Below are 11421 nucleotides of genomic sequence, written 5' to 3' on the forward strand. Positions count from 1 at the left end.
AATAAATATATTTATTAATTACAAAAAAAACTAAATACATTTTTACTACATTTTGCTAAAAACATCAAAATTAATTGTGGTTTTATTTGTATTTTTTCTGATTCCTTATTACATCCAGCCATAGAATTATACATTAAAATAAACATATATGAAATAATGAATTTTAAATGATCATAATAATTCATTTAAAATGGCCATATTTAATTATTCAAATAATTGCTTGTTTATCAACAACTTTAGCATTTTATTCATTACATTTTGAAGCTCTCAGAAGCCAAGTTATATTATATCCTTAAGATTTATTTATGCAAGTTTGAATTATCAATTATCTAAACACAGTTTTGTTTGCATATTTTCAGGATGTATATATATATATATATATATATATATATATATATATATATATATATATATATATATATATATATATATGTATGTCAATATACACCTCCCCTCTTAACCACGCCCCCATCCCCACCCCCATATATATATATATATGTATATATATTTCATACATATACATATATATATATATATATATATATATATATATATATATATGTATGAAATACTTGACTTGGTGAATTCTAGCTGTCAATATACACCTCCCCTCTTAACCACGCCCCCGCCCACAACCACGCCCCAGTCCCACAACCCCGACCACACCCCCCACCCCCACCTCCCGAAATCGGAGGTCTCAAGGTTGGCAAGTATGCCCGCAAAGCTCTTTGGGTAAACTTCTACCATGTATGGAGATATCCGCTGACATGAAACTTGGGAAAAACGCTGCAAATTCTAAACAGCTCGTTTAGAAGAAGTATTAGATATCTCCGCCATGCCTCCATGGTCTAATTTCAAAATTTCGGGACCTATGCAGATCCCAAATACACAACAATAGGTACCAATAGGTAAGAAAATTGGTTTTGCATAGTAGGTCCCCTTTAAGCAATACAGTAGTGATTAACTGTGACTCAGAAGTACTAACAATTGCAAATCTGTTACTGATTTGTGCTGCTGTTTTGTTTGTCCATTATCATGACAGGGTCATTCACATGGCCCTGAAAAAAAACAAAGCTTGAAGGGAAAGCCCCCCCACATTGCTTTGCTAAAGGCGGAGGATTACATTTTCCTACATGTGTTCCATCTTCCTCTTGCCCAGCTAATATCGACCAATGAAACCTTTGCAACCGAAAGACAGAAATAGACGTTGTAAGAGGCTATTGTTGGTGAAGTTGCACAAAGGGACACCATGTTTTGAATGATACTATAAATGGAAAGTGTTGAAATTGAGGATCTGCTATGATTTTTGTATGGAAAATGTATGTTTTATGTGGACGGAATGTTTTCACACCAGGTCTTAAATCCGGAATATGAAGAAAAGAAGTCACAGTATGAAAGTTGTGGTGCTGGTTTGGAGAGCAACAGATCTAAATTGGAGCAGGTATAGTTTTTTGTTTTCTGCCACCTCTACTCATGGAATTGAATTTTTTTCTGTTTCTTTGCTGTGTGTTTATAATTATTTGCAATGATTTTGCACCCTCTAGGTAGTAAAGTGTTTTTAATTGTGATTTGCAGGAGGTAAAGGCACTGAGAGAGGACACGGCACAGGAGGAAAACAAATATCATACCATCAACTGCAAGTCTGAGGTAAGAATAAGGAGGAAGCAATCACTACAGGGGTGTCCGGGTGCCATTTTTAACCAGCAGCTAGTTTTTTTTTAAATTTTCCCTCTGAATATATAATGAATATACTGTAGTATAAAATATTACACTATTTCTTTTAAAATTATTTTTTGATGAAATATTTATATATATATATATATATAGTTTTTTAAAATTTGTTATCTATTCCTAATTGTTTTTAGATGTATTATTTTTTATTGATTAGTTTTTTTATGTTATTTATTCTAAAATGCGATGAGGTGGCGACTTGTCCAGGGTGTACCCCGCCTTCCGCCCGATTGTAGCTGAGATAGGCTCCAGCGCCCCCCGCGACCCCAAAGGGAATAAGCGGTAGGAAATGGATGGATGGATGGATTTTAAAATTACTTTTAATCCATCATCATAATTTTCATAATAATAGTACAAAAGTATGGACGTTTAGAGTAGTCAGTGTACAGCAGTACATATTTACTAACCACTAAAAATGAGTCAACACTCACCAGTGACTTTTTTATTGATTTTTTTTAATGTTATTTATTTTAAAATTATTTTTAATCCATTCATCATCCATTTTCTACCGCTTTATATATTTATCTTTAAAGTTAAAAAAAAAAGTATAAATTCTTTATTTATTGTATTTGAAAATAGTGTTTTAATTAATTAATTATATATATATATATATATATATATATATATATATATATATTTATATATATATATATATAGTAGGGACGGCGTGGCGAAGTTGGTAGAGTGGCCGTGCCAGCAATCGGAGGGTTGCTGGTTACTGGGGTTCAATCCCCACCTTCTACCATCCTAGTCACGTCCGTTGTGTCCTTGGGCAAGACACTTCACCCCTTGCTCCTGATGGCTGCTGGTTAGCGCCTTGCATGGCAGCTCCCGCCATCAGTGTGTGAATGGGTGAATGTGGAAATACTGTCAAAGCGCTTTGAGTACCTTGAAGGTAGAAAAGTGCTATACAAGTATAACCCATTTGTTGTCCCCTATACCACGTAATATCAATGGATTGGATTGGTTTTAGCATTTTTAATGCGCAAAATGTATCAGTGTGGGCCACTCCCATCCTTCCCTTTTTTGTATGCAGCCTTTGGTGGAAAAGTTTGCAAAAGTAGAAACCTGTTAAAATCAAAAATGGCAAATGTAGAAAACCAAACCGAATTTCCATCAATTCATTATCTTACACTTTTTCGGGTTCTGGGGGAAGAAGTCTCAGAAGGAATGCCCAAACCAAACTTTACTCCAAACCATGTGTCCCATGGCCAGCTGTGAGACACTGTTTGTCGTAGGTCTATATTGTGGTCTTGTATCAGTTGGGAATCTCCAAACACCTCACCAGGGAAGCATCTGGGAGGCATCAAAAGCAGATGCCAGAGCCACCACAACTCGGTCCTGTAAACGTGGAGGTGAAATCTGAGTGCCTCTCAGATGACCAAGATCCTCACCCTATTTCTTAGGGTGAGCTGAACCTGCAAGAAACTAATTTTGCCACTTGTATGCGATCTTTTCCTTTCAGTTACTACCCAAATCTTGCGGCCATAGGTGATGGTGTGAATGAGGACTGAGAGCTTTTCCTTTTTAACTTAGATCTCTCTTCACCACGACAGTCAGGTGCAGGGAGACGGTTTATGTCACGATTCATCTTTCCCTCACTTCTAACTGAGGCGAGACTTCATGCCCAACCTGGAGGGCACAAGGTGGTGGTGATTTTCACCCCGGCAGCTTAGCTGTTGTCTGTTCCTGTCAATTTTGAAGGTTACAGTTCAATGAAGCCATTAGAAGTACTTTATCTGCAAATAGATGTGAGATCCTAAGGTCAGCTAACTGGACATCCTCTGCACCTTGGCTTCAGAGATGGAGATTGAGATACATATTGTGGCCACAAAGATAATGAACATAACCGGTGACAAATGTCAGCCTTTTCGGAGGCCATAATTCACCATAAAAAGGTTACATTTATGGCCTGCAATGCGAACCACGCTCCTACTACAATTCTACAAGGACTGGATGGCTTGTAATTGCCAGCACCTGACCCCCCACAGTAAACAAATGATACGGTTGAATGCCTTTCCAGGTCCTCAAAACAGGTCCGAACTGGTTGGGTAAATTCCCTTGCACCTTCTAGTACCCTTGCAAGGGTGTAGAGCAATTCCAGTGTACCGATGTAACAGATGCCAGCTAATGTGGCCTTGCAGTAGAATGTTGGTAAACCTCGTTCCCTGAGCCTTAAGAGTTGCGCTGTTTCCTAATGCCCTCATCTCTCAATCTGGGGAGCCTGGTTTGATCCAAAAGCAGTGTGAAGGAGGCAAATTAAAGGGGAACATTATCACAATTTCAGAATTGTTAAAACCATTAAAAATCAGTTCCCAGTGGCTTATTATATTTTTCGAAGTTTTTTTCAAAATTTTACCCATCACGCAATATCTCAAAGTGCCTGATTTTAACCACCCGTCCATTTTCCTGTGACGTCACATAGTGAAGCCAACACAAACAAACATGGCGGAAAGAACAGCAAGCTATAGCGACATTAGCTCGGATTCAGACTCGGATTTCAGCGGCTTAAGCGATTCAACAGATTACGCATGTATTGAAACGGATGGTTGTAGTGTGGAGGCAGGTAGCGAAAACGAAATTGAAGAAGAAACTGAAGCTATTGAGCCATATCGGTTTGAACCGTATGCAAGCGAAACCGACGAAAACGACACGACAGCCAGGGAGAAAGCGAGGACGAATTCGGCGATCGCCTTCTAACCAACGATTGGTATGTGTTTGTTTGGCATTAAAGGAAACTAACAACTATGAACTAGGTTTACAGCATATGAAATACATTTGGCAACAACATGCACTTTGAGAGTGCAGACAGCCCAATTTTCATCAATTAATATATTCTGTAGACATACCCTAATCCGCGCTCTTTTCCTGAAAGTTTTGGAGTTGATGTTAGCAGGCCAGGGAAGCTAGGGTTGATAGGGGGTTTAGCTCGCTCGTCTGCGGGAACAAACTGCCGCCATTGCTTGCCATGCTACCGAGGTCCTTTGTCCCTGAATTGCTCACACACTCCGGCAGATTCAATGGGGGTCTGGCGGCAGATTTCTTTGACTTTATCGTTGGAAATGCATCTGCTTTGAGTGTCGCAGGATATCCACACATTCTTGCCATCTCTGTCGTAGCATAGCTTTCGTCGGTAAAGTGTGCGGAACAAACGTCCAATTTCTTGCCAGTTTCGCATCTTTGGGCCACTGGTGCAACTTGAATCCGTCCCTGTTCGTGTTGTTACACCCTCCGACAACACACCGACGAGGCATGATGCCTCCAAGGTACGGAAAATAACAGAGCTGTTTTGACCCGGTGTTTGAGAAAATGGCGGATTGCTTCCCGATGCGACGTCACGTTGTGACGTCATCGCTCCGAGAGCGAATATTAGAAAGGCGTTTAATTCGCCAAAATTCACCCATTTAGAGTTCGGAAATCGGTTTAAAAAATATATGGTCTGTTTTCTGCAACATCAAGGTATATATTGACGCCTACATAGGTCTGGTGATAATGTTCCCCTTTAAGGCAGGTTACACCTGTATCTGAGATTTTACTGATGGCTCCAGCACTCTGGAATAAACTTTCTCAGGGAGGCTAAGGAGTATGGTCTTCTATGGTGCACACCATCCAATCCCCCATCTTGAATAGGAGGACAAACCACTCAATCTGCCAATTGTACTGTGTCAACCATGACAGTCATGACATCCAAAGAGTTAAGGGGTCCCTACCACAACTGACACTAACCACCTTGCAGCCACAGCCCTGATCTGAAGCCTCAGCAATAGAGGAGCAACATTTTTAAGAATTTGAGTATCTCCTGCGTGCCTTGAGGTAGAGGCAAAGATATGAGTTGAAAGGTCAAATCTGCAAGATGTTAACACAGCGCCTTCCCTATACGCTTGTGTCTTGCCAGATCTCTCCGGCATCCTCTCCTGTCATATAATCAAACTCGACACCAGGTGCTGATCAATTTTCAACTCAGACTTTGTCATACCCGAAATTCCCAAGACATACAGTAGCAGGTCTGATGAAACAACAAATTCAATCATTGAGTGAAAGATACAATCGGCTGTCCTTGTGCCATGCGCACATATGGACAAGCGTATGCTTATGCATAGTGTTCATTATGAACAAACTATGGTTATCCAATTACATAAGATATGTTGGACGTTTTTTCTTCACAATCACACCCCCTTCAGCCTATCAACATTGAAGTCTTCCACTGAAGGTTAGATACTCTGAGCTGCTGTTTAGCTAATAAAGGACAAACTACAGTCAGAGTCTGTTCCCTGAAACCACGGCACAGAAAAAGAACCCTTTTGTTCACTAAGGAAGACTTTAATGTACATTATAAGCCGCGAGCCCACACTTGCTTGATGCCTTTTCCCAGTAGAAACTCCAGCATACAATAAAGTCTGTTTAGGAGGTTTTTTTCAGGAACTCAAACTGTAAGTGAAGGTGAGTCCAACTATCCAGTCTCAAGAACTATTGAAATGAACAATGAAGACCCGGTCCCTCAACTGAAATCCGAACCACCTGGCACCTGTGGTTTGATGCCTTGCCTTGTTTGAGGTTACCTGCCCCTTTAGTGAACTTGTGTCCTTCACAGATCATTGAGATGCAAATACAGCGGGCTGCTGAAGAGATGAAGGCCTACGTGTCCTCTGATGTCCAGGAGAGGAAAAAGGCCATCAGGTGAGCGTGCAGAGTCAGGCTGAGCAGCTGCTTGCAAGATGAATAACCTTTTATACACGCAGGGAGCTCTTCTTACGTCACAGTCAGTTGAGCTGCTAATTCACATAAAGGGGTATTAGAAAGTTGTTACCACAAGTGGAACTAGAATATGGATGAGGGATATATTTATGAACCACACACCCTAATGAAAACAGAGAAGTCGTTCTTCTAAATTTGCTATGGCTTGCGTGTGAATTTATACCCTTTACACCCTTGTTTGTAGGGAAGTGTACATGAAGAACATTGCAGAGCAAGAATTGCTTGGCAAGGTGAGCTTTTGCCATTTTCTCTCTCTCTCTCTATCTCTCTCTCTATATGTATATATATGTATGTATATATATATATATATATGTATATGCATATATATATGTGTACAAACCCCAAAACCAGTGAAGTTAAGCACGTTGTGTAAATGGTAAATAAAAACAGAATACAATGATTTGCAAATCCTTTTCAACCTATATTCAATTGAATGGACTGCAAAGACAAGATATTTAACGTTTGAACTGGAAAACTTTATATTTTGCAATTATTAGCTCATTTGGAATTTGATGCCCGCAACATGTTTCAAAAAAACTGGCACAAGTGGCAAAAAAGTCTGAGAAAGTTGAGGAATGCTCATCAAACACCTATTTGGAACATCTCACAGGTGAACAGGCTAATTGGGAACAGGTGGGTGCCACGATTGGGTTTAAAAGCAACTTCCATGAAATGGTCAGTCATTGACAAACAAGGATGGGGCAAGGGTCACCACTTTGTCAACAAATGCACGAGCAAATTGTCGAACAGTTTAAGAGCAATTCTCAACGATCCATTGCAAGGAATTTAGGGATTTCACCATCTACGGTCCGTAATATCATCAAAAGGTTCAGAGAATCTGGAGAAATCATCGCACGTAAGCGATGATATTACGGACCTTCGAGCCCTCAGGCGTACATATATATATATATGTAGATATATAGATATATATATATTAGAGATGTCCGATAATATTGGCAGTCCGATATTATCGGACTGCCAATAATATATTGGGCTCAATTTACCGGTCGATCTACGTTCCCATCCTCACCTATGGTCATGAGCTTTGGGTTATGACCGAAAGGACAAGATCACGGGTACAAGCGGCCGAAATGAGTTTCCTCCGCCGGGTGGCGGGGCTCTCCCTTAGAGATAGGGTGAGAAGCTCTGCCATCCGGGAGGAGCTCAAAGTAAAGCCGCTGCTCCTCCACATCGAGAGGAGCCAGATGAGGTGGTTCGGGCATCTGGTCAGGATGCCACCCGAACGCCTCCCTAGGGAGGTGTTTAGGGCACGTCCGACTGGTAGGAGGCCGCGAGGAAGACCCAGGACACGTTGGGAAGACTATGTCTCCCGGCTGGCCTGGGAACGCCTCGGGGTCCCCCGGGAGGAGCTGGACGAAGTGGCTGGGGAGAGGGAAGTCTGGGCTTCCCTGCTTGGGCTGCTGCCCCCGCGACCCGACCTCGGATAAGCGGAAGAAGATGGATGGATGGATGGATGGATATTATCGGCCAATAAATGCTTTAAAATGTAATATCGGAAATTATCGGTATCGGTTTCAAAATAATAGGTATCTGTTTCAAAAAGTAAAATGTATGACTTTTTAAAACACCGCTGTGTACCGTATTTTTCGGAGTATAAGTCGCACCGGCAGAAAATGCATAATAAAGAAGGAAAAAAAACATATATAAGTCGCACTGGAATATAAGTCGCATTTTTGGGGAAATTAATTTGATAAAACCCAACACCAAGAATAGACATTTGAAAGGCAATTTAAAATAAATAAAGAATAGTGAACAACTGGCTGAATAAGTGTACATTATATGAGGCATAAATAACCAACTGAGAACGTGCCTGGTATGTTAACGTAACATATTATGGTAAGAGTCATTCAAATAACTATAACATATAGAACATGCTATACGTTTACCAAACAATCTGTCACTCCTAATCGCTAAATCCCATGAAATCTTATACGTCTAGTCTCTTACGTGAATGAGCTAAATAATATTATTTGATATTTTACGGTAATGTGTTAATAATATCACACATAAGTCACTCCTGAGTATAAGTCGCACCCCCGGCCAAACTATGAAAAAAACTGCAACATATAGTCCGAAAAATACGGTACATGGACGTAGGGAGAAGTACGGAGCGCCAATAAACCTCAAAGGCACTGCCTTTGCGTGCCGGCCCAGTCACATAATATCTACGGCTTTTCACACACACAATTGAATGAAATGCATACTTGGTCAACAGCCATACAGGTCACACTTAGGGTGGCCGCATAAACAACTTTAACACTGTTACAAATATGCGCCACACTGTGAACCCACACCAAACAAGAATGACAAACACATTTCGGGAGAACATCAGCACCGTAACACAACATAAACACAACAGAACAAATACCCAGAATCCCTTGCAGCACTAACTTTTCCGGGATGCTGCAATATACACCCCCCGCTACCCCCTACCCCTGAACCCTTCCCCCCTCAACCTCCTCATGCTCTCTGAGGGAGAGCATGTCCCAAATTCCAAGCTGCTGTTTTGAGGCATGTTAAAACAAATAATGCACTTTGTGACTTCAATAATAAATATGGCAGTGCCATGTTGGCATTTTTTTCTCCATAACTTGAGTTGATTTATTTTGGAAAACCTTGTTACATTGTTTAATGCATCCAGCGGGGCATCACAACAAAATTAGGCATAATAATGTGTTCATTCCACGACTGTATATATCGGTATCGGTTGATATCGGAATCGGTAATTAAGAGTTGGACAATATCGGAATATCGGATATCGGAAAAAAAAGCCATTATCGGACATCTCTAATATATATATATATATATACATATACTTTAGACTAAATACCAATATTTAGTCTTTCTCATATGTGTATTGCAGAAGTTACGTGAGAAGCAGAAGCTGGTAAGGGAGAACCACGGTGCTAACATGGAGCAGATGAAGATGTGGAGAGACTTGGAGCAGCTGATGGAGTGCAAGAGACAGTGCTTCATCCGAGCACAGATGGAGGCATCTGTTGGCCAAGTCATCCAGGAAGGAGGCGAAGACAGACTGGTGCTGTGAGCCTTGTAAACCTCCGTACTATTCATTAGCGGTTTAATATACTCTATTGTTTATCACTTCACTCACTTGGAGGTAAATATACTCTGATAAAGGGTAAGACACAGCTATCATTTTTATGCAAAGTGCCTTGAGATAACTTTGTACTGGACAGTTTTGACTCTCGCCATAGTTCTTGACACATTCTTAACATTGATCTACTGTACTTTTGATCTAAGTGTCCAGCGATAACGGCATACATACAGTCCTTATCGCTGCATACATACACTACTTTGTATGTATGCTTACTGGCAGACAAATATTTTTAGCAAGATTCATTTGACCTTGGACTGTATACTTCTTGCCAGTCTTGGAGATCTTTGCTGCTTGAATGTGATCTGATTACATTTACTTGTTTCTTTGTATATTTCCAGAAATAATTTTAAGAAATACAATACTTTTTTCTATTGAATTTAATAACATTTATTTGGACTGATACTCCAATTTTGGAGACGGCGTGGCTAGGTTGGTAGAGTGACTGTGCCAGCAACCTGAGGGTTCCCGGTTCGATCCCCGACTTTCGCCATCCTAGTCATGTCCGTTGTGTCCTTGAGCAAGACACTTCACCCTTGCTCCTTATGCAAGGGTGAAGTGTGTGAATGAGTGAATGTGGAAATAGTGTCAAAGCCCTTTGAATACCTTGAAGGTAGTAAAACGCTATACAAGTATAACCCATTTACCATTTGATCACTTTTTCCACTTTTATCTATAAATATCAACTGTCCTGAATCAAAAACAATATACCGTATTTTTCGGACTATAAGTCGCAGTTTTTTTCATAGTTTGGCCGGGGGTGCGACTTATATTCAGGAGCGACTTATGTGTGAAATTATTAACACATTACAGTAAAATATCAAATAATATTATTTAGCTCATTCACGTAAGAGACTAGACCAGGGGTCGGCAACCTTTACCACTCAAAGAGCCATTTTGACCCGTTTCACAAATTAAAGAAAACAATGGGAGCCACAAAACTCTTTTGAAATTTAAAATGAAATAAACACTGCATACAAACATTTTTTTTTGCTTTGTGCTATGTATAAACCAGGGGTCTCAGACACGCGGCCCGCACCTTAATATGAAAATGTAATGTTAGTGCGGCCCGCAAGTTTTATATGAATGGCGCTTGACAGCGTCATACTTGCCAACCCTCCCGATTTTTCCCGGGAGACTCCCGAATTTCGTGGCAACTATTCTCTCGAATGCCTGCTGATTTTCACCCAAACAACAATAATAAGGGCGTGCCGTGATGGCACTGCCTTTAGCGCCCTCTACAACTTGTACCAACAGCGTGCCAGCCCGGTTACATGTCATATGAGGCTTCTGCAAACACACATGAGTGACTGCAATGCATACTTGGTCAACAGTCATACAGGTCACACTGAGGGTGGCCGTATAAACAACTTTAACACTGTTACAAATATGCGCCACACTGTGAACCCACACCAAACAAGTATGACAAACACATTTCGGGAGAACATCCGCCCACCTCCGTGCGTCGGTTGAGGTGGGTGGGGTTGGGGGGGGGGGGGATTTTGGTGGTTGCGGGGGTGTATAATGTAGCCCGGAAGAGTTAGTGCTGCAAGGGGTTCTGGGTATTTGTTCTGTTGTGTTTATGTAGTGTTACGGTGCGGATGTTCTCCCGAAATGTGTTTGTCATTCTTGTTTGGTGTGGGTTCACAGTGTAGCGCATATTTGTAACAGTGTTAAAGTTGTTTATACGGCCACCCTCAGTGTGACCTGTATGGCGGTTGACCAAGTATGCAGGCATTCACTTGTGTGTGTGAAAAGCCGTAGATATTATGTGATTGGGCCGGCACGCAGATAGTATG

General features: G+C 40.9%; 1 protein-coding gene across 1 annotated transcript in view; it reads left to right on the forward strand.

Moving 5' to 3' along the window:
- LOC133623053 (intraflagellar transport protein 81 homolog) overlaps positions 1 to 10902 on the forward strand; it is a 49936-nt gene extending 39034 nt beyond the window's left edge. Inside the window, exons 14-18 of the mRNA XM_061985980.2 lie at positions 1355 to 1441; positions 1576 to 1647; positions 6323 to 6408; positions 6671 to 6716; positions 9371 to 10902. Coding sequence (XP_061841964.1) covers positions 1355 to 1441; positions 1576 to 1647; positions 6323 to 6408; positions 6671 to 6716; positions 9371 to 9553 — 474 coding nt within the window. The 3' untranslated portion in view covers positions 9554 to 10902. The remainder of the gene's footprint in view (positions 1 to 1354; positions 1442 to 1575; positions 1648 to 6322; positions 6409 to 6670; positions 6717 to 9370) is intronic.
- The last annotated feature ends 519 nt before the right edge of the window (positions 10903 to 11421 follow it).

This window comes from Nerophis lumbriciformis, linkage group LG12 (genome assembly GCF_033978685.3).
Source record: "Nerophis lumbriciformis linkage group LG12, RoL_Nlum_v2.1, whole genome shotgun sequence".
Classification (NCBI taxonomy): domain Eukaryota; kingdom Metazoa; phylum Chordata; class Actinopteri; order Syngnathiformes; family Syngnathidae; genus Nerophis; species Nerophis lumbriciformis.